This window comes from Myotis yumanensis, unplaced genomic scaffold, assembly GCF_028538775.1.
Source record: "Myotis yumanensis isolate MYYU_CA2020_CCGP unplaced genomic scaffold, mMyoYum1.0.hap1 SCAF_3, whole genome shotgun sequence".
Lineage (NCBI taxonomy): Eukaryota > Metazoa > Chordata > Mammalia > Chiroptera > Vespertilionidae > Myotis > Myotis yumanensis.
The window spans coordinates 201,698,799-201,722,853 of NW_027223754.1; the positions used below are offsets into that span (position 1 = coordinate 201,698,799).

At 41.6% G+C, this 24,055-nt stretch overlaps 1 protein-coding gene across 1 annotated transcript in view; it reads right to left on the bottom strand.

Annotated features, from left to right (window-relative positions):
* Positions 1–4,139: 4,139 nt before the first annotated feature.
* The window catches only part of ALDH1L2 (aldehyde dehydrogenase 1 family member L2), a 48,656-nt gene continuing 28,740 nt past the window's right edge, over positions 4,140–24,055 (bottom strand). Inside the window, exons 13-23 of the mRNA XM_070407958.1 lie at positions 22,519–22,669; positions 21,713–21,783; positions 21,526–21,631; positions 21,218–21,305; positions 20,589–20,682; positions 18,855–18,951; positions 17,929–18,027; positions 14,449–14,614; positions 12,320–12,425; positions 9,010–9,209; positions 4,140–5,023 (exon numbers count right to left, since the gene is read on the bottom strand). Of these exons, the coding sequence (XP_070264059.1) occupies positions 4,968–5,023; positions 9,010–9,209; positions 12,320–12,425; positions 14,449–14,614; positions 17,929–18,027; positions 18,855–18,951; positions 20,589–20,682; positions 21,218–21,305; positions 21,526–21,631; positions 21,713–21,783; positions 22,519–22,669 (1,234 nt within the window). The 3' untranslated portion in view covers positions 4,140–4,967. The remainder of the gene's footprint in view (positions 5,024–9,009; positions 9,210–12,319; positions 12,426–14,448; positions 14,615–17,928; positions 18,028–18,854; positions 18,952–20,588; positions 20,683–21,217; positions 21,306–21,525; positions 21,632–21,712; positions 21,784–22,518; positions 22,670–24,055) is intronic.

The window sequence follows — 24,055 nt, forward strand, 5'->3', positions numbered from 1 at the left end:
TGGTTAATTGAAAAAGCAGGCAACAAAGTCATGTACACTTATTATATTGATACTGTAAAACAGTATATGCCTAGAAAAAGTCTGGAAAATCTCAAGTGATACCCGGTTATTTCTGTGTGGAGAGTTTATGGTGAGTCTTACCTTCCTGTTTTACATATTTTTACATAATTCAGTATTTCTTAATTATTTAAAAATCCACTTGGGTATTATTTGCAAAATAGTAATAATAATCCACCCTATCCATAATGTCTCATGGCTGATGATATTCTGGTCCAGGTTTCCCTCAATAGCTATTATTTTCTTGGAGGGGTGGTATGGGGGAACCAAATTTGGTTCCTCACCCTGTCTCTACCTATCTCCACAAAAGCTCTTGCAGATAATGTCCATTCTGCTTAGTTTTTTAGTTTAGTTTTTTATTTTAAATATATTTTTATTGATTTCAGAGAGGAAGGGAGAGGGAGAGAGAGATAGAAACATCAATGATGAGAGAGAATCATTGATAGGCTGCTTTTTGCATGTCCCCTACTGGGGATCGAGCATGCAATCCAGGCATATGCCCTTGACCAGAATCGAACCCAGGACCATTCAGTCCACATAGGCCGACGCTCTATCCACTAAGCCAAACCAACTAGGGCTAGTTTATTTTCTTAAATATATTTTTATTGATTTCAGAGAGGAATAGGGAGGAAGAGAGAAATAGAAACATCAATGATGAGAGAGAATCATTGATCGGCTGTCTCCTACTGGGGAATGAGCCGGCAACCTGGGCACATGCCCTGACCGGGAATTGAACTGTGACTTTCTGGTTCGTTGGTTGATTGATGCTCAACCACTGAGCCACACCGGCTGGGTTAGTTTTTCAGTAGGACGTTGAATGGGCCTACCCTTCACTACCCAGGCCCTGATTTAGGCATTGGCAATAAAAGCTACATCAGCTTGGTTAAGACCACCAGCTTCATTGCTTAAGTGCCTGCTCTGCCACTTAATAGCTATGTGATTTGGGCAGGTTACTTAACCTCTTTCATTTGAAAGCAAATATTCATTGAGCTTCTCCTACATAGTAGGCACTAGAGATGCAGCATTGAACAAAAGAAGCACCTGTTCATGAAGCTTACATTCTAATCGGGGGAGATTGGTGATAAATATAATTCAGGTTATGATAAATGTTATGAAAATAACACAGGATGAGGAGAATAAAGAATGACAGGGCTGGTGAGGTATGAATGTAGGTACATAGGTGCTAGAGACAGTAGTCAGGGAATGTATCTCAACTGACGTGATATTTGAGGAGAGACCTAAAGAAAATAAGGCAGCCAGCCAGGAGGTGGTGTGTGGGGAGAGAGTTTCAGGAAGAGGCAGTGGCCTGCTGGCGCTGGCTTGCATTTGATCTGATTACATGCACCTCTTCCCAAACTTGTGTTCAGTGAAGTCGAATTGATGGCTTGAAATCAGCCTTGATGAGAGCATTTATACACAGAAATCAGCAAATACTACGAATTCTCCCCCCTAGAGAGCCATTTGTTAAATATTTACCAGCACACAACTGGGGAGAGGGAGCAGTAAGCGCAAAGGCCCTGAGGCAGGAGTGTTCCTGGTGTGTTTGAGGAACATCAAGGCAACCAGGGTGGCTAGACAGAATGAGAGGGAAGTAGTTAGGAGATGAGGTCAGAGGTGGCCAGGACGTCATAAGCCATGAAAGCACACAGGGCTTCATTCTAAGCAAAATGGAGGCCATTGGAAGTTTTAAACAAAGGTGTGACACCATCTGACTTATGCTCTGAACAAAACCATATGGGGAGGAATCAGGAAGACTAATTTTATCTAACTCAGCAATAAGTTAGATAAAAGAAGATGATCGCTTGGTAGTGGTAGAGTTAGTAAGAAGAGCACCTCAATTTATTCACTTTTTCACATATTTTGAAGATTAAGTAAGATAACATTTAAAAAGTGCTTAATATTGGCCTAGCTCACAGGAGGCCAGCAATAGATGATAGCTGTTTTATTATTATTATTATTATTATTATTTTAAAAAATATTTTTATTGATTTCAGAGAAGGAGGGAGAGGGAGAGATAGAAACGTCAATAACGAGAGGGAATCATTGTTCGGCTGCCTCCTGAGGATTAAGTCTACAACCTGGGCATGCGCCCTGATGGGGAATCAAACCTTGACCTCCTGGTTCATAGGTTGACACTCAACCACTGAGCCACGCCGGCCAGGCTGTTGTTATTCTTACTGACAGAATGCCAATCCTGGAGTGAGGAGGGGGTGTTCATATCTGGTTAGGAAGGCAAATAATTTTAGCAACAAGTGGTAAGTACTGTGTTCCAGACAAGTGGGAGCATAGAGGAGAGACACTTCGGCCAAGTTGGGGGTAGGAAGACCAGGGAGGCTGTTTGAGAGTGGCTTTAGCAAGGGCCTGGGGAAAGGGAATTAGAAGGAATGTACAACTGCTTAAAGTGTCTACACCTCCCCAGTTCCGTGACAAACAGATCTCAGCTTTATCCTTTAGCAAAAGAATCAGTGATCTGAAGGAACAGTGATAATTTAATTACTCGGTGTGTTAATTAAGTCACCCAGGAGTCTGTGGATCGTTAGGTTCCAACTCATAGTCACTGCTAATTTTATGAATTCCATGGAGCCTTTGATTCTGATCAACAGATTCAGCCGGTAAGAACTTTAGAACTTGCTGTGAAAAAAGAAGTTTTTAATCTGAGGCCCAAGCATGGGCTTCAGGAGGTCTGGAATCCTGTGAGGACATTTGCAGAATTATGTGTGTGCAGTGAACTTGGGAAGTAGACGTAAAACAGAGCAGTTCCATGTTTATCAAATTCCCAAGGAAGTTTATGGCCCCAGGAAGATTAAAAGCACTGCTACTGAGAGTCACATTAGAAGGTAAAAATAGCCTAGAAGAACGGGCACGTTTTTGTTTGCCATCTCATCTATCATGAAAATATTTGGTAACATGATATTTTAAATCATATGAAAGCAGTTCAAACACTGCATTTAAAAGTGGTTCCTTTATAATAAGGTCTTTGTCATTTATGCAAATATGAACCCTGAGAACATTCATTCCAACTGAGAACTTCAGTTGTGCCAAGCTTGGATGGTAAATGAGCCACCATATAATAGCAAGTGCTTTTAGACAAGATTCGCTCTGTTGGCCATGCCAGGATCACCTGATAGTCTTCCTTTTGAGTGCTTTCCATCTTTGATTTTATTATTATTTCTTACTGATTATTGATTTCCTACAGCCCCCTGATTGTAGGCTGCCAGAGTTTTCATAGTAACAACCATTCCCTAAGGCAGTGATGGCGAACCTATGACACGTGAACTCATTTTTTTTGGTTGATTTTTCTTTGTTAAATGGCATTTAAATATATAAAATAAATATCAAAAATATAAGTCTTTGTTTTACTATGGTTGCAAATATAAAAAAATGTCTATATGTGACACGGCACCAGAGTTAAATTAGGGTTTTTCAAAATGCTGACACGCCGAGCTCAAAAGGTTCGCCATCACTACCCTAAGGGCTTCTTCAAAGCCAACGAGATTGCCGAAAGTTTACTTTAAAAGGAGGAATAATAGAAGTGAATTGCTCTGACCATCTTCGAGTCATACAAGAATGGTGATCGTTTACCTACCTATTTATTTTTGTCTGACAACAGGCAATGAATTCTATGAATCATATGTGAGTTGTAATAATTCCCGCTTCTTGAGCACAGGCTATGGTCCAAACACCTTGTTAAGTGTATTATGTGGATGATGCCATTGGATCCCTCCAACACCCCTGAGACAGGGACTTTACCTATTTTATAGATTCCAAACCTAGGCTCTGAGTGAGATAGGTAACTAACTTGCCCAAGATCACACAGCCAGCGAGCAGCATAACCAGTAAATAGAAAATGGAAAACAAGATGTCCTCTGGAGGATGGGTGAGCTGCAGGAAGGAAAGCACCCCCTTTCGCTGGGCCATCGTAATTTTTCACCTGTGGCATTTTCCAGTGCTGCTGAATCGGGCACCGTGTCGGGCCATGGATGAGAGAAAGAGTACAGGAACCAGTGATTACTGAAAAGGGTTGTAGGCAAATGAATTAATCCATCTACTTAATATATCTCAACATATTGATTAAATAGTGATGGTGGAAACAGTTAACTTTTATTGAGTGTTTACCATGACAAAGCACAGTGTGAGGTGCTTTACTTATCGTATTGCATTGAATCCCCGTCAAAAAGCTCCTGAGGGAGGCATTACTATACCCATTTCACAGATAAGAAAGTTGAGGCTCAGAGAAGTTGCATAAGTTTCCCAAAGTCACATAGCTAGTAAGATGGTATGATATGGACCAAGATCAGTCTCCAAAAGCTATGTACTTTACACAATAGTGGTGGGTAAAAGTAGGTTTACAGTTGTGACTATGCGAAACAGTTATTCTAGTTGTGTTATTTATTAATGATTGTATTATTTATTTGTATTACAACTGTAAACCTACTTTTGCCCACACCTATATATCATATCGTAAAATTTACTTTAAAAGCTACTGACAGGTTGAGTGTTCTCCACCCCTGAAAAATTAAAAGCTATTGACTAGAATTTAAACTCTTTGGGGTCAGAGGTCAGGTCATTAAATTCTGTATACTCCTTAGGACATAATATGGTACCTTGTACCCAGTAGGTACTCAAGAACTGTTTGTGGGTTGATCACCCATCACAGGGGATTGAAAAATAGAACATCAAAGGCACAAAAATATATCTTATTTCAAAATATGAAAAAATAAGATATAGAAGGTATATAGCTCAGGCACAGGTGTAATGCTTAGACATGTGACCTGAGGGTCTCATGGGTCACGTGTGACTCTTTGGCTCGTGGCTGACACCACCTTCCTCGGCACACCCAGCCCTCTTCTGCACGTCGGGAATGGAGGAGTGGTGCTGTCTGCCAAGGGTTTCCTGGTCGTGGCATCGCTCTAATATTCCAGGGTCACCGTCTTCGTTTTGAGGTATTCGTTTAGCGCTTCCTCACCTAGGAAAGAGAAAAACTGTTGGTGGACAGTGTTCATAGGTGGCTGTGATGTCACCAGACTTTTGGACACAGGTGTGGATGTCTAGGTCACTGAGCAAATAGAACGTGGCCCAGACCAGTCTTTCTCAAACATTAAAATTCATGTTTATCACCTGATGATTCTGTGAAACTACAGCTTCTCATTCAATTAAAAATGGTCTAGGTCCCATCATTGAGTTTACTGTCTCTCTCTCTCTTTAAAAAAAGTTTTTTTTTAATTAAAAATTTTTTTCAATTACAGTTTACGTTTAATATTTTGTATTAGTTTCAGATGTACAGCATAGTATTAGACAATCATACACTTTACAAAGTGTTCCCTCTCCCAATATTTCCAGTACCCACCTGGCACTGTACATAGTTATGGCAATATTATTGACTACTAGGAGCTCAGTGCACGAAATTCATGCACTGGGGAGAGGGGGGGTCCCTCAGCCCAGCCTGGACCCTCTTGAAGTACCCCCTGCCCATCGATCGCCCTGCAGAGGGAGGCCCCGCCGCAGCACCGCTGGCCAGGTAGCATGGGCCTCCTTCTGTGGGGTGATTGTGGGGTGATGGTGAGGGCCCCTGAGCAATCACATCACACCCGCCTTGGCTGGCTTGGCACCAGTGCGTGTCATAGTGTGATTGTCTGGACAGTCATTCTGCTGTACAGCCCTTGGGTGTATTTGCATATTACACTTTTATTATTATATATATTCCGTTTTTTGTACTTTACATGCCCATGACTATTTTGTAACTACCAATCTGTACTTCTCGATCCCTTCACCTTTTTCACCTAGTCCCTCGCCTCCCCCTCCCCCACTCTGACAGCCATCAGTCTGGTCTCTGTATCTATGAGCCTGTTTCCTTTTCTTTTTTTTTTTACACATTTGTGGGTGTTTTTTTAAAAAATATTTTTTTTATTGATTTCAGAGAGGAAGAAAGAAGGAGAGATAGAAACATCCATGATGAGAGAGAATCATGGATCGGCTGCCTCCTGCAAGTCCCCCACTGGGGATCGAGCCCACAACCCTGGCATGTGCCCTTGACCGGAATTGAACCCGGGACCTTTCAGTTCGCAGGCCGACGCTCTATTCACTGAGCCAAACCGGCGAGGGCTATGAGCCTGTGTCTGTTGTTTGTCCATGTACACTGTCTTTAGATTCCACGTATAAGTAAATCATATGGTATTTGTCTTTCTCTGACTCACTTATTTCACTTAGCACATACTGTGTCTCTTGACCTCATTCTTTTTTCTCGTGCTTGCTTTAATCTTGTGTTGTTTTATGCATTTAGTGTAGCCTAGGTGTACAGTGTTTGTAAAGTCTACAGTGGTGCACAGTGATGCCTTAGGCCAGTGATGGCGAACCTATGACACGCGAACTCATTTTTTTGGTTGATTTTTCTTTGTTAAATGGCATTTAAATATATAAAATAAATATCAAAAATATAAGTCTTTGTTTTACTATGGTTGCAAATATCAAAAAATGTCTATATGTGACACGGCACCAGAGTTAAGTTAGGGTTTTTCAAAATGCTGACACGCCGGGCTCAAAAGGTTCGCCATCACTGCCTTAGGCCCTAAAATCACTCATCACTCACTCACTGAGTCACCCAGAGCAACTGCCAGTCCTGCAAGCTCCATTCATGGTGGGCGCCCTGTACAGGTGCACTGATTTTTATCTCTTATAACCATATTTTTACTGTATCTTTTCTATGTTTACATACGTTTGGATCCACCAATACTTGCCATTATGTTACGATTGCCTACAGTCTTCAGTACGAATCATATTTTAAAGACAAGGAAAATGCAGTTTTCCTTATTTATGTAGCATCTTGGGAACAGAGAAAGCCATATCCAGGCAAAAACAAATAGTTCTTGCTCTCTGTTCCTACTCTGAGCTAGACAATCATCAACTTCTAGCAGTTAAAGGGCATGAGTGCCACAGGCGAAGCTAATGAGTGTGTGATTCTGACAGCTGAGCTAAAACAAGGGTTGTAACCTTACATTAGAATCACCCCGGGGAGCTTTTAAAACTCCTGATCCAGGTCACACCCCAGAGCAATATATCAGCATCTTTGTATTTTTTAAAGCTCCCTGGTGATTCTAATCCAATGTGCCACTGGGAACCACCAGGCCAAGGGAGTTTAAAATTGGGAGAAGAAGAAACCATTAGGCAAATTCTGCTGTTTTATCATAAAACAGAGACCTGAAGCTGGGCCATTATACTCTATCCAAAGTCAAGTGGACACAGTTTCCTTGCTTTAAAATAGCATTTTCTCTAAGACAATCGCCCACTGTGTTTTGGATGCAGGGATGAAAGCTGGATTAATAACATGAAGGAAAAAAGAAAGAAGACTTTCTACCTCAATGGCATTTAAAATGAGAGCTACGTTTATTGCTGCAAACACATTGCCCAAAGTTGTCAAGAGAAAAGTGTAAAGATGCCCCAAATTAACCAAACTTATATTAGTGGACTATAATTTCAGTAAATCACAAATATTTCAGTTTTTGAAATAACATGCTAGACTGACTGTGGGGAGGAAGAACATGGGCTCCATAGCCAGATTGCTTGGCTTTGAATTCTCTGCCATTGGCTGGCTGTGTGACTTTGAGCAAGTTACCCAACCTCTCTGAGCCCCTATTTTCCTCATCCATTAAATAAAGATAATAAATGGTACCTGTCTCCCAGAGCTATTGTGAGATTGCTTGTGGTCATGCAGGTAAAGCAGTTAGAACAGGGCCTGGTTTAGTGTCAAAGTAAGCTGCTACTTAAATGTGTCACTGCCCATAATGAGTTACATTTTGGGCTTTCTACAAACTCCAAATCCAAGTTCCCAGACCCCCAGAAAACCCTGCCGGTTGCAGTGTTGACCCTGAAAGCTTGCCAAGCAACTCAGAGACAGGATTTATTCTGGGAGATAGCTGGTTATTGCCCTGTATCCATTTTTCCTGTCTTGGTTCCCATGAACACTAAACCAAATTCATGCTGAAGGTCAAGTAAAAAACAAAAAAACAAAAATGAACCTATCTTAGTTAAAAGATATTGTCAGAGGTTCTTTTTCCTTTCATTGTTACTCTTCTTTTAAAAGGAAACACTTTCCCACACTATTTGTGTACTTTTTTATATGTTCAAAAGAATGTTTAATATTTTCAAACATTCGTAGTTGCTCTAGCTCAGTGGTCGTCAAACTCATTAGTCAACAGAGCCAAATATCAACAGGACAATGACTGAAATTTCTTTTGAGAGCCAAATTTTTTAAACTTAAACTATATAGGTAGGTACATTGTTATTAACTTAATTAAGGTACTCCTAAGGCTTAGGAAGAGCCACACTCAAGGGGCCAAAGAGCCGCATGTGGCTCGAGAGCCGCAGTTTGCCGACCACGGCCCTAGCTGGTTTGGCTCAGTGGCTAGAGCATTGGCCTGCCGACTGAAGGGTCCTGGGTTTGATTCTGGTCAAGGACACGTACCTCGGTTGCAGGCTCAAGCCCCAGCCAAGGAGGGGTGCATGTGGGAGATAACCAATGGGTGTGTCTCTCTCACATTGGTGCCCCTCGCCCTCCCTGCCACTCTCTAAAAAATTAATGGGAAAAATATCCTTGGGTGAGGATTAATAAAACAAACAAACAACTTAGGGCCCTGTAAAGCCAGAATGCCCTTTGAAACAGTACGTGGGGCCCTAGCCGGTTTGGTTGAAGGGTCCCGGATTCAATTCTGGTCAAGGGCATGTACTAGTATGCTGGCTGCATGCTCAATCCCCAACCCCAGTGTCTCTCTCACATTGATGTTTTCCCTCCCTCTGTCTCTCCCCCTTCCTTTCATTCTCTCTAAACATCAATGGAAACGTATCCTCAGGTGAGGATTAACAACCACCACAAAACGCACAGAATGTGGGTGTGGCATGAAGCACAAAGCAGACTGGATGTGGAAACACAGGAACGCACAGGAGAAGAGTACAGCGTACCTAAGTCTTTTCCAAAGCCAGATTGTTTAACTCCGCCGAAGGGGGCTGCCACGTCCGTCTTGTTGTACGTGTTAATAAACACGGTCCCCGCTTCAAGTTTCTCACTAATGTACATCGCTTTGTTTATGTCTCTTGTGAAAACCCCCGAGGCCAAACCGTACTCTGTATTATTTGCTCGCAGCAACACTCCATCGATGTCCCTACGAGATGTTTTTAGGAAGACATAAAACTTCATTAAGTGTAGGGCACAGCACTCCCATTTGTGTTCTAACATTTCCCCCTCCGTGCTAGAAACAGGAACACATGATTGCTTACCTGCTTACATTTTTATAAATGAAACTGTCCAGGTTTATACCAAAAGAAAACCCAATGAAATATTACAACTCCAGTATTAACAGTTTCATACATGTTATACGGCACCATTTAAAATCTGATCTGAAATCATCTTTTCTTTAAAAAAAAAAAATTATATATATAATTGATTTCAGAGAGGACGGGAGAGGGAGGGAGAGAGAGATAGAAACATCAATAATGAAAGAGAAGCATTGATAGGCTGCCTCCTGTACACCCCACACTGGGGATCGAGCCCACAACCCAGGCATGTGCCTGACTGGGAATTGAACCATGACCTCCTGGTTCATAGGTCAATGCTAGTGAACCACGCCAGCCAGGCTAAAGACATCTTTTCAACTTTCTTCATTGGTTCTCCTTTATGCCTCTTCATTCCCTCTCCTCTCCCTGGAGTCCCACTTCTAGATATGTTCTCAGAGTGACCCCTACTTCCCTCCATCACTTCAGGTTTTACACACGCAGCTCCAGGCTCATTCAGTGTCTCACCCTGAAGCCCCCCAGCGCCCACCCTTGCCAACATCGAGGCCTAGATGGTAGGAACTCAATGGGAGGGCTCTGCATCCAGACTGCCTGGGGGACCCTGGACAAGTGACTTCTTCTTCCCATGCTTTCGTTTATTCTTGTGAAAATGGAAATAATAATAATAATAGCACCTGTCTTGTTGTTGTGAGGATTAAATGAGCTAACAGTGCCTGGAACTTAGTAAATGCTCAATAAAAATCGGCTATAATGCCCTGGCCAGTTAGTTGGAGCATCATCCCATATATCGGAAGGTTGCAAGTTGGATCCCTCTCCCTCTCTGTCTCTCTTTCTCTCTCTCTCCAGGGAACACATGTTCCTCCAACTCAGGATTTTGCATGAGCTCTTCGTGTACTTATGGTTCACCTCCTAACCTGACTGGGAGCTCCCAGAGGGCAGGAATAACATCTTGTTCCTCTTTACACCGTGATGTTGCATCAGCAAATGAGAGGGAATTCAGTTACTGTGTTAATTCAACAAAAGGAGAGTAAAATAATCCCTTACATCGATCTCCTGATTTCCCGGCCATTTGTCTCAGTATGTACTCACTTCCGACATGCCTGCCACGGCGTATCTCACCTTTCTGAGTGTCATCCTAATGCTTAGGAAGGCACAATTCTCTACAATATGGTTAGTAGACGCAAGCCAAGTATTTCATCTGGTGCTCCGGCAAAGAAACAGAATCTGTTCCAAAACTGGAGGGAAAATTAGTTGTGCTGGCTTTGTTAAGAGACAGCAAAGGCTTGAATGTGGAGCCTGCTGAAGGTATTTTCAACGGTCATCTTGACTACATGGAAGTTTAAACTCACAGGAGAGATTTGGAACCTAACTTGGCGTGCACTGAGACTCCGCTAACTCTCTCACACTCCTTCATGCACTGCACATGGTAAGGACCCACATATCTATAAACTGGACTAAGGCTTTATTCCATTGCTTGTGTGGACAGTTGAGATGACATAATTTTATAGTATGTCTTGCTTATGTCTAGAACAGTGGTTCTCAACCTTCCTAATGCCATGACCCTTTAATACAGTTCCTCATGTTGTGGTGACCCCCAACCATAAAATTATTTTCGTTGCTACTTCATAACTGCAATTTTGCTACTGTTATGAATTGTAATGTAAATATCTGATATGCAGGATGTATTTTCATTGTTACAAATTGAACATAATTAAAGCATAGTGATTAATTACAAAAACAATATGTAATTATATATGTGTTTTCCGATGGTCTTAGGCGACCCCTGTGAAAGGGTCGTTCGACCCCCAAAGGGGTCACGACCCACAGGTTGAAAACCGCTGGTCTAGAATAATAACAAGCATAACAGTGGCAACACACCAATAGCAAACACTTCACTTATTTAATCTTTAGAACGACCCCAAAAGTTAGATACTATTAATAGCCCAATTTTGCAAGTAAAGAAACTGAGGCACAGACTGATTAAATAACTGGCCCAAGCCGACAGAGGTAGACAGGTGTGGGGCCACAGGACAGATGCTGCCCACTGTACAATCCTGCCCTTGGCCTTCTGTGATTAATTGCTCATATCCTGGTCTGTCTCCCATTAGATGGTAAGCTCCTTGAGGACAAGAACTGCGACTTATCTAGGCCTATGTCCCCAAAACATGGCTTCTTCTATCTGCATGTTTAACACAAGGCCTATCTGTGGGGGAACTTATAACGAAAGGAAGGTAATGGCATCCTTGAATCAGTTTGTCAAAGTTTACTCACTATAGCTTAGTGTCCCCCCAAAGCCTTTTACAATGTCTATTAAAGACCAAGAAGTTCGTCTGAACTTTATATTCTGCTTCTTTCCACCTTATCATGGGTTGAAGGAAATCTAAAGTTAGAATTCAGAAGAATTTTGTGGCGTATATCATGAGTCTGTGGTACTAAACATTCTTATATGAGCTCAGTTACTGTACAGCCTTCTCTGATATGCTGAACACTTTGGAAAATTTCATGTGCTCGAACACATCAGGATATCATTTACATTTGATTACATGGTGATTGTGGCTATTTCTATAAGAAGCTAAGTATTAGGCTTTTGCGGGCATAATCCCCTAGGAGGGCAGCAGTCCTTTTTGGACAAAAATCAGATTTCACAGATGCTGCCTTCCCTAGGAATGTAAATGTGGAAACTGGTTCTGTTATTCTCAGTTATTTACCTTGTTCCAGAGACATTTCAAGTGTCAACTGTACAAAAATGAAAATTTAGTCAGCTAAAGTCCCATGTCAGCATTAATTTAGGAAGCAAAAGTATATTTCAATCATTAGTTAGCACTCTCTTCTCAATATTTAAGTCAACTATTCTTATAGTAGAGAATTACATGTTCATTGATTTTTATGCTCTGTATATAGCTCAATGGCAGAATAATAATAATAAAAATCCCACAACGTATGTAGTCAAAACTCGTTAAATTGTGCCCAGAGAACATACCCATTTTGGAATTTAGAAATGACCATAATAGGCCCAAAGGATTCCTCTTTGGCCAGGTACATGTGGTCTTCCACATCTGTGAACACAGTCGGTTCCATAAAAAAGCCTATTTGAAAAACAGAGGGAAAGAACGTCAATTATAGGTTAATCTTCAATGAACAGTTCTTATTTAATTACATTACACACCTTTTTCTTCCCTCTGGGTCAGTAAAACCAAGAAAACTTTCATTTTCCTATTTGGCATTAGCATTCCTAGGTTCTTATATTTATAATGCCTTTATTACAAACATTTCAAACATATGTACAAATAGGCAATATAGTATCATGAATAGTAAAATAATTAGTTATTTATATTTGCTGTATTTGATTCACTTTTTACTTGCTGAAATATCTTAGAGGATATTCCAGAGATTACAACTTTGACCTCCAAGTATTTCAGTACAAATCTAAAAAAATAAGGACATTTTCTTGCATACTGCACAATACATTATCATACCTAACAAGTTTATGCTAATTCCTTATTCATAATTTACACTTCAGTTTCTGATTGTCTGGAAAGATCTTGTTACAGTTGACCTGTTGAATTCAGGATTTAAATAAGTTCTGCACATTGTATTAGGTTATTAGAGCTCTTGTGTCCTTTAATCTAGAATGTTTCCCCTTTATCCCTGCCTCTTATTTTTCATGCCATTGATGTGTTAAACAGACCAAGTCACTCGTTCTATAGAATACCTTGCATTTTAGATTTGTCATTGCTTCCTTGGGATGGTATTTAATTTGTTCTTCCAGCCCCTGTATTTCTCGTAAATGGAAAATTGGACCTACAGGCATGGTCAGGTTCAGGTTAAATGTTTTGGGCAAGAATATTTTACAGGTGGTGTTGCCCATTGCATCTTATAGGAGACACAGCGTATCCAGTCGCCCTGCTCTCCCCGCTGCTAAGATTGACCAGTGGTTCTAAGTGGTGACAACCTGACCCCTCCATTACAAAGCTGTGCTTTTCTCCTTCTGCTGGCAGGCGAGCTTGGGGGTGATACTTTGGTATCTTACAAATGCTCAGGTCCCCATTAACCTTTTACCTAATAACTTTAGCCTCTCTGATGATCATTGCCTGAATCAATTATTTCATTCAATTAGGGAGTGCAGATTGGTGATTGATTGATTGATTTTAGTTAATCCTCACTGAGAATATTTTTTCCATTGATTTGTAGAGAGACTGGAAGGGAGGGAGAAAGAAAGGGAAAGAGAGAGGGAATGAGAGAGAGAGAGAGAGAAACATTGATGTGAGAGACACATCAATTGGTTGCCTCCTGCACTCACCCCAACTGGGGCCAGGGATTGAACCTGCAACCCAGGTATGTGCCCTTGATTGGGAATTGAACCTGCGACCCTTCAGTGCAGGAGTAAATAAGGGGACGGGGGGCGGGGGGGGGGGGGGGTTGGGGGAGGAGGGGAGGATGCTCTAATCACTGAAATACACCAGCCAGGATGGTAAATTATTTTATTCTATTATATTTTTCTAGATTACTTAGCAGGGATCCTTTTGCAAAAATAAAAAAGTCTCCTTTATCACCTACTCAGTTATCCAGAAATTCAGTTCATACAGGAAACACATGATAAATGTTGAATTTTTTCCCTTTTAATTGCCAATTTTCAGAGTAGGATGCTGGCACACAATCTACCTACAGGAGTAAAAAACGAGTTTTTGCAGTTGTTTGTCTTTTTCTCCTTTTGGGTGTCATAACAGTGAGCCATTCGTGTGTTTCAGTAACAAGCACTGCTTCAGACAAGAGGAATGACTCGTTCCCAGGCTCTGCTGGCTAAGGTGACATCTCACAGTGTCAGGAAGAAAGATCAGCAGCTCTTGAGCAACACAGATGCCCACTACCCTTGCTTACTGTACAGCTAAGGGCCCATCACATCTATTTCATGAGTGGATTTTCATAGCCTCATATAGCAGGATGTGATCCCATTTTACACGGGAGGTTCAGAAAACCTGTGTTGTCCAAGGTGCCACAGCTTATAAGTGGCCAAGCAGGAGCTACAAATTAATTCTTCTGACTTTTGAGGCAAGCTGGTGTTGCTATAAAAGCTGCTGCCATCTCTGTGAACTTCGGAGGTGATCTTACCTGGCCTTGGAACTTGTCTGCCCCCGTACACCAGGGTGGCCCCCTCTTTCACGCCTGCTTCACAGTATTGAAGAAGCTTTTCCAGATGCGCTTTATGATTCTGGGGCCCGTGATCAGTAGCTCTGTCAAGCGGATCACCAATTTTCATCTTTTTAATTTCTTCCACCTGTATGTTACCCAGTTCACAAAACACAATGGACTGTTAATAATAATAATGGGTACCCTTGACTGAGCTCCTACCACGTGGTGGTGTTGTACTAAGCTGTTAAAAGATTTGTCGTCATTTCATCTTCAAAGCAGCATTAGAAATGGGTATTTATTATTTCCATCTCACAGCTGAAGAAACTGAGGCTTAGAGAGGTTACGTGACTTGCCCAAGGGCACACAACCACCAAATGCTATAGTTTTGTTAAGCTCTTACCTACTGCGTTTTAACAGAACGTAGCTACAAATACTATTTTAAAATGATCCTGAGAACAAATATGCATAACTCAGGGACATAGACAACAGAGTGGTAAAGATTGGGGGAGGGGGAGGGGGTAGCAGAGGCTGGGTGGAAGTGGGCAAAGGATGGGGGAGGGAAATGGAAATGGGGGACATCTGTAATAGCATCAGCAATAAAAAAATTATCCTGAATGTTAATCCATTAAAACAGTAAATCTGATGTTTTGGAATTTTTAATAGTACAGTGTGCTTACAGCCAGCTGGCCAGCCTGACTCAGTGGTTGAGCATCGACCCATGAACTAGGTACAGTGGTCGGCAAACTGCGGCTCTCGAGCCACATGCAGCTCTTTGGCCCCTTGAGTGTGGCTCTTCCACAAAATACCATGTACGGGCGTGCACATACAGTGCGATTGAAACTTCGTGGCCCATGCACAGAAGTCTGTATTTTGTGGAAGAGCCACACTCAAGGGGCCAAAGAGCCGCATGTGGCTCGCGAGCCGCAGTTTGCCGACCACTGAACTAGGAGGTCACAGTTTGATTCCCGGTCATGGCACATGCCCAGGTTGCAGGCTCAATCCCCAGTAGTGGGTGTGGGGGAGGCAGCCCATCTATGGTTCTCATCATTGATGTTTCTAACTCTTCCTTTCCCTTTCTCTCTCTGAAGTCAATAAAAACACATTTTTTTTAAAAAAAATGCAGTGTGGCCCTAACCGGTTTGGCCCAGTGGATAGAGCGTCGGCCTGTGGACTGAAGGGTCCCAGGTTCAATTCCGGTCAAGGGCATGTGCCTTGGTTGTGGGCAACATCCCCAGTGGGGGGTGTGCAGGAGGCAGCTGATCCATCTTTCTCTCTCGTGGATGTTTCTAACTCTCTATTCCTCTCTGTAAAAAATCAATAAAGTTTAAAAAAAAATAATAATAAAAATAAAAAAATGCAGTGTGCTTACACTCTTCCTGACAAAAGAGTTTCCAAATGGCCACATTGTTATCTCTTTTTCTCTCTCCAAGTGTGGCAGACCGGCCTTGTGAAATTCTCACGGCACGGCCATGCCGGAGGAATTGCTAGACTGTTCTGATGTAAAACCATCTTCATTGAACGATGTTCATCACTGGCATGTCTTTGTAATCACTTTTTGTACATCTCAATTTTCATAATCTATTTCTGCATTTTCTAATGTTAAGTCCAATTCTAGTAAGAAGGAAGAATGGGAGTAACTGGGACCCCACAGGCCCATGAATTTGAATTTAGACCTGTCTATAATCCCTCAGGAAGTGCTCAGAAAGATACCTGTTGAATGAATGAGTGAATGAATGAATGAATGAATGAATATAAATTGCATGTGTATAAAACATTGATGGATTGATATAGTAAATCCTTAACATTTCTGGTCTCAGAATTTGAAATTTCAACAAGTTATAGTTGTGAAAACTCATGACATGGTACTTTAACTATTTTCCTGAGGCACAAAATTGCATTGCAGGGATATTTAGGGGGCAGCCACTGCCCACAACATGTATCTCCATCTGATTTCCTTGTTTTCTACTCTCATAAAGAAAGAATGTTTGCCTCTTGGGGGTGGGGTCCGGGAATTGGCTCTGAGAAAAAAAAAAGCTGAGTGCTGGTTTTTCAAATATAAAACAGATTTATGATTACTATCCATCATCCTATATAATAAAAGCCTAATATGCTAATTGTCTGGTCATCCAGTAATGATATGCTAAGGCTGCTCAACCACTTGCTATGTTGTGCACTGACCACCAGGGGGCAGATGCTCTGACCAGTAGGTTAACTTGCTGCTGGGGTCCAGCCGATCAGGACTGAACAAAACAGGCTGGACACACCCTGGAGCCCTCCCACAGTCCCTCCTCAGCTGGCCAACCACCTGCATCCCTCCCCAGCCCCGATTGTGCACCGGTGGGGTCCCTCGGCCTGGCCTGAGCTCTCTCACAATCCAGGACCCCTTGGGGGATGTCGGAGAGCCAGTTTCAGCTCAATGGTGGAACGACCGGTCGCTATGATGCGCACTGACCACCAGGGAGCAGACGCTCAACACAGAAGCTGCTCCTGGTGGTCAGTGCACTCCCACAGGGGGAGCGGCGCTCAGCCAGAAGCCAGGCTCACGGCTGGCGAGCACAGCGGCGGTGGCGGGAGCCTCTCCCGCCTCTGAGGAGCGCTAAGGATGTCTGACTGCCAGCTTAGGTCTGCTCTTCACGGGGAGTAGGCCTAAGCTGGCAGTCAGACATCCCCTGAGGATTCCTGGACTGCGAGAGGGCACAGGCCGGGCTGAGGGACACCCCCACTCCCCGACGCCGAGTGCAGGAATTTTGTGCACCGGGCCTCTAGTAATAATATAATGTAGTTTAGTTTAGAGTTTATTTTAGTCACAGAATTCATCTTAATAGTTCTATAAATGACTTTTAGTCTATATTTACAGAATCATGACCAATCAATAGTGGGCATCTGTCTATCTATTGACCGTTCTCTCTCTTTCATCTGTCTTGATGAAGGATATGGTATTTGTCCTGTTAACTGTGAACTGAGGATTTGTAAGGATTGAACAGTGTATCTCTCATAGTTAATTTAGGGGTTTATAAAAACCTCAAGTGTCGTGGTTCTAATAGACTATAAATGCAGAGCCAGGTATAGGTAATAACAGCTCTTAAGGGTTTTGTTTATACAGACCTATAACTCTTTACTATGAAAAATTATAAACACATATAAAAGCAGACAAATAATATAATAAAATTCCATGTACCCATCACCCAACTTCAACAATTACCAATTCATGGCCAATTTATTCCACCCCTCACTTCCTCCCCTCCTGGGGAGCAGGAGGGAAGCAAAGTCTAGACATTATATAATTGAACCTATAAATATGTCACAAAGTGGCTCGAAAAGATAAGGACTAAATTGTTTTTTAAAACTACATAAGCACAGTACTATTGTCACACCTAAAAAGCCACTAAGTCTCAGAAATACTTTTTGAGTTTAAGCAATTTCTGTCCGACTCATGGAGCCAACTTAAAGGCGCCTTACCACTCTTGTCACAAATTCATCGTGGATGGATTCTTCTACAAACAAGCGCCCAGCTGCAATACAGTTCTCTCCTTTGTTGAAAAATACCGCTCCCATGCCCTTGGGCAGCAGAGGAGAAAAGGTTGTTAACATTACTTGGGAAGTCAGGGTTGTAATAATATTGCGCGTACTGAGAATATATGCTATGAAAGGCAGCAGACAACAGAGAGGTCACAGACAAACATGACTCCGTGGCCTAGGTGGTGATGAGCGGGGCTGAAGATACCCCGCTTTGATCTAGCCTGCCTTTTGGGGGTTCTGTTTCTCCTTTTCCTCCTTTGGTCCATGAGCACTTAACAAAAAAGTGTGTAAAAGTAAGAACATACCACTAAGGAACAGATTTTGTGTTGCAAGAAAGTCTAGATTATAAATTTAAATGGAATGCCTGTATGTCAGATTTTGCTTTTGAGATCTCTACATTAGTTTGTATAAATCATGAACGCTTTAAAAATACCTTAATGAGACAAATTATAAAGACATTATTTTAAAAATAAAGTGCTCTGAGTGTTCCAAAATCTAAGCATAAAGAGGATAATTTCTACAATGACTAGACAAGGCTAGATCTCACTTTAAGATTTCTGGTGAGCTTCCCAGTGACATTATTAGCTTCCCTCTGCCATTATCAAATGACTTATTTCCGCTGGGCACCTCTCCTGCCTTTCCAGTTCACCACCGATCAATTGAATACTTGACTAGTACTTCTTCTTCTCGGTGCTTTTTTGTTTGGTTCTAATTAATAAAGATCAAAGTTCCTAAATTTACATTTTTATAGGGTATTGTAAATAAATACAAATTGTATACTTGAAAAAAAAGATTTCTGATAAGCAATGAGGTGAAATGTGTGTTAGAAATAGGCACTTATGTAGTTGGATTTGACCCACTCTTACCATTCGCACGGCTTTGTCAATTTCACAGTCATTGAATATTATAAGTGGGGATTTTCCGCCAAGTTCAAGAGAAACTTTCTTTAAGTTGCTCGCAGCACTAGAGAAAAATAAAAGGGAAATGAGCATTTAGCCTCTCTCTCTCTCTCTCTCTCTCCTTCCACCATAAATTACCACTTGACATGGAGAACATAATTGAGCCTCAGAAACATTCAGAAACTTATGCAAAGACAAAGCATGAATGGTTGAATGGTGATAATTGTTGAAGCTGGGTGTTGAGCACATGGAAGTTCATTATCCTATTCGTGTGCTTTGAATATATGAGAAATTTTCCATAATGAACTTTTTGTTTTAAATTCTGTGGAAAATGACTAGCGATCCTTATAGGTAAATTCAGATTAGTTAGGTATACTAATTTTGGTTACATAAAGGCCTGGCAAGGAATTTAGCCTCAAACCAGATTACTGGAGCATTGGAAAAAAATATATAAATATAGATTTTTAGAAGTAAATTGTTTATTTTCCTTTTCTTGCAGAAGCACTATTTAAAACATTTTTAAATTTTAAAGAAATGCAGAAAGAAGGGAAAGAAATCAATTCCATGGCTCAATTACTTTTTTTTTTTTTTAAATCATTTTGATATAGTTTTTTCTGGTCTGTGCCCAACCATAGCCTTTGCCTTATTTAACATAGTTGGGAATCACCCAATATATACAATTTATAGCTTATTTTCCTTTCCATTTACCATTTTAACAACACTTCTCACTGTTATTAAAATGTTCCATGAACATGAGTGCACTGTATTCTGTTATGTTGACTGCCTTTAACCATTGCTTTATTTTTAACATTTAGATTAATTGCAATTAAAAATTTTAAAAAATATGTTTTTATTGATTTCAGATAGAGGAATGGAAAGGGAGAGATGGACACATCGAGGAGGAGAGCAAATCATCAACTGGCTGCCTCCTGCACGCCCCCTACTGGGGATCGAGCCTGCAACCCGGGCATGTGCCCTGACCAGGAATCGAACAGTGACCTCCTGGTTCCTAGGTCGATACTCAACCACTGAGCTACACTGGCTGGGCAGGTTATTTGAAAATTTTATTAATTTTTAAAAATATGTTTTTATTGATTTTTGTTAGAGAAAGAAGGGAGAGGGAGAGGGAGAGAGAGATATCAATGTGAAAGAGGAAAATCAAGTGGTTTCCTCCTGCATACATCTCAACCAGGGACCAGGAATCAAACCCACAACCTGGGTATGTGCCCTGACCGGGAATGGAGCCAGCATAAGATGATACTCAAGCAACCGAGCCACACTAGCCCAGGAGATTATTTGTAATTTTTTTAAAAAAACAATGTTACTGCTTTTTAGAAATTTATTTTATTAATCATCCAGATTTGGGTCATTTATATGTCTTTTTGGTTTCTTACTTATGCTTGAAAAACAATTTGGGCCACAGATCTAGCACAGAAAATATTTTGTGCTGGATTGTTAAAGCTGCCAATCGGGTGTAGAATTTCACTATGGCTCTAGTTTTATTGACTGTGGGCTTTTCCACTTTGGAAGGTATTTTATTATACTCACACAGGCCAATGCCCTGCAGTGATAAGTAGATTTCTCTTCTAAATCTGATGTGATTTTCCTTCCTCCCAAAGCACCCTATTCCAAGAAGCAAACGCTAAACCAAAAACCTGGTTTGGCAGCATCTACAACAAACCGACATATTGAAACCAATACCTCCTCATGATCTGTTTGCCAATAGGAGTGGAACCAGTAAAACCAAGTTTGCGGATGTCAGGATGTTCAGAGAGGCGTTGTCCTGCCACGCCACCTGTAGAATTAGGGAATCAAAAGTGATTTCAAACATTAGTCACGTGCTGATGGCCAGGGTGGCTTTGAAATCACTGAAGATTTCTAAACTCTCATTTGAATCTTAGTTTTACATTTTCTGTATTAATTATAAACTGACAAAAATCTAAATAATGTCCTCCATGCAATTGTCATCCCTCCTCCCCTGCCAAAAAAAAAAAAAAAAAAAAAAGGATGGGAAAGCCTTGTTGTTGTTTGCAAACTTCCAAAATAGTTTTTAAAAATTGAAATGGGCCACCTTAGGGTAGTTTTACAATGCTGTACTATTTCTGCCGCCCGCCCTCCCACCCCCCACCACCTTACTCATGCACCATTATGTTTCCATTTTAAGACTTTAGGGCATGGTCAGTATATTTATCCTTAAGTTAACTGTTTGGTAAACAGTGTTTAGGTTTAATATAGTTATAATCCAGGACAGACTCCAGTGGGAAAACAGCCACTCAGCTAGCCCTGTACCATTCATTAACTAGAGTGAAAAGGGTCTTTTGGTGGCTTACCTGAGCCCGGAATGATGTTGATTACCCCCCTGGGAAAGCCAGCCTTAACAGAGAGCTCTGCAAACTTCAAAGCAGTCAAGGGCGTGACCTGAGCAGAAGCAGACAGCAATGACCTTCTTCAGACTCTGTCCTGGCCCTTAGATCAGTCCCGCGTTTTTCACCTATGGCCGCACGAGGGCTCATTTTATGGTTTTCTTTTCTTTTGACGTAATTACAGCAAAGTTGCAAGACTGGTACAAAGAATGCATGTCTCTGATGTTAAGTAGATGGGAGAGGAGGGTTTTGGCAGCCAGCCCCTGGTGCCTTACCTGCGCTGGCTTGAGCACTAAGGTGTTGCCTGCTGCAAGACAGGCGGCACTCTTCCACGCCAGCATCATCAGCGGGTAATTCCAGGGGATGATAATGGCACAGACACTGCGGAGGAAGAAAGCCGACATCCTTGGTTGTCTTGAAGCAGCATAAGTCACTCAGAGACGCTTGCTTGCCTTGCCTTACCCAAGTGGCTCCTTCTTGGTGAAGGTCAGATTGCGATTTGGACGGGCCTGGTTGATAGGGATGGTAGAACCCTAAGACACAAAAGAGGTGGATGCTTATTTTACTCTTTGAAATGAGTAAATTTAACCTGTGTCAGAATAGATGAGAGACTTGAGGATATCATAGGTGGTTTAACATTTGTTCCCTGTAATCTCGAAGAATCCATTTCCTGTCTGCCTCTCTTGTTTTGCCTAGCTTACAGGAATAGACAGTGTTCAGTTGATAAGAAATACATCCACATCATGAAAGGAACTTCTATTCATTTCTTGAAAGAATCCAGGCATGGGAGAATAAACGTAATTCTAATTTATTCACCTCCATTCCAATTTCTTGGCATGGTAGAGAATGTTAATTGCCTGCCCAATATTCCTTATCCCCTTTTTCCTTAGTAATGACGGGGATGGCGACTTGCCCAGTTTTCATAGCGGACAGGGATGGTCAATGGAAGATGTAAGCACAAGGCATTGAGAGGGGAAAGAGCACAGCTCAAGCAAGTGCTGTTTTTCTGTTCCTCCCAGTTCTGTTGCTGAAATGGCTGGCGCTGCAGTAACTATCATGAGACCATGAGACAATCCCAAGAGTGAAGATCACAGGATCCTAAGGATGGCCCGGCAGAAAGAGAGGGGACCTTCATCTCACATACTAGACCTGATTGCCTGCCTTTGGACTCCTTGAAAGTGAGACAAAAATCTACATAAGGGGTGGTTCTTACACAGAGTCCATCCATTTTCCTTCCAGAATGATACAGAGACAACATCTGCGCTCACCTGAATTTTGTCGCACCAGCCAGCAAAATATCTGAATGTTTGCACAGACATTCCAATGTGAGTCTTGAGAGCCAAGGTGTAGACCGCGCCAGAATCGAGGGCTTCAATGGTTGCCAGCTCTTCTTGGTTCTCTTCCAGTAGGTCTGCAAGTCTGTATGGTCAGAGAAAGAAATCTATCCAACAATATTGATTGAACCCCTATGTTGTAGAAGGCACCCTCCTAAGGGCTGAGAATTCAGAGGTGAACATAACTGGACCAGATCTCTGTCCTCAGGGAGAATATAAGAAGACAGACATTAAACAAATAATGTCCTAAATCATTTGTTTCAAGAGTTACAAGAGAAGCAGAGGGTGTTGGAAGCCTGTATAATTTGCCTCATAAATGTACAAGAGGTAGAACAGTGACTGAGCCAAGGAGATCAATGATAGAAATCAGTGGGCTTGTGGATAGTTCATGAACATACAGGGAGATGTTAGAGTGCAACCCACACCCCGCAGCCCATGAACACGTGAGGATTTCTGGTTGGTGCAGGATTATTTCCAACACTAACTGGAAAGGAAAAGATAGAGATAGATGGAACAAATTACAGACACCACAACAGATTTCTGTGTGGTGTCCAATTTCTGTGGGAAGACAAGCTACAGGACTGTCTAATGACTATGAAATAGTAAAAATTCATCTTTTTTGTCCACTTTGGCTATTTGCTTTCCTACAGTAGTTGTCTGAGTTGTCTCCTCTCTGGACCGTTCCAAAGACAGGCATGACATTCTCCGATCCCAGTGTTTCTTCCAGATCCTACTCTAAGAGATCTTTAGACCAAGGCCAGCTATTTGGCTTAGGTAAGCAGAAAACTTAATTTATGATAGAATTGACTTATTCTTGACATACTCAGTTATCAACTTATAATACCCTTCCAGGCCTTAGTATTTCCCTTCATTCCTTTTGTTTCCTACACATAAAGGAGGTTTAATTTTTATCTTTGAAAATCAGAGGGCCCGGCTGGTGTGGCTCAGTGGCTGACCATTGACCTATGAACCAGGAGGTCACAGTTGATTCCTGGTGGGGGCATATGCCCAGGTGGTGGGCTCAGTCTCCAGTAGGGGGTGTGCAGGAGACAACCGATTAATGATTCTCTCTCATTGGTGTTTCAATCTCTTTCTCCCTCTCCCTTCTTCTCTGAAAGCAATAATATATATATTATTATATATATTATATTACAGAATATATAATATAATATATAATATATATCATATATATTATAGAATATCTAATAATATATATTATAGAATATATATACAATAATATATATATTATAGAATACCCAGCACCCTGTTATTTTCTTTAAATATATATATATTTAAATATTTAAAGAAAATAACAGGGTGCTGGATATTCTCCATTGCTGGGTTTGGCCAATGAGAGTCCAATGGGCGGCACTCCCAGAAAACTGGTGAACTAGAGGCAAAAGTGGTCAGGAATTGGAATCCCCCAGCTGCCTCACAGATGGGCTGTGGTTCAGCAGCTGCTGTGTCCCCC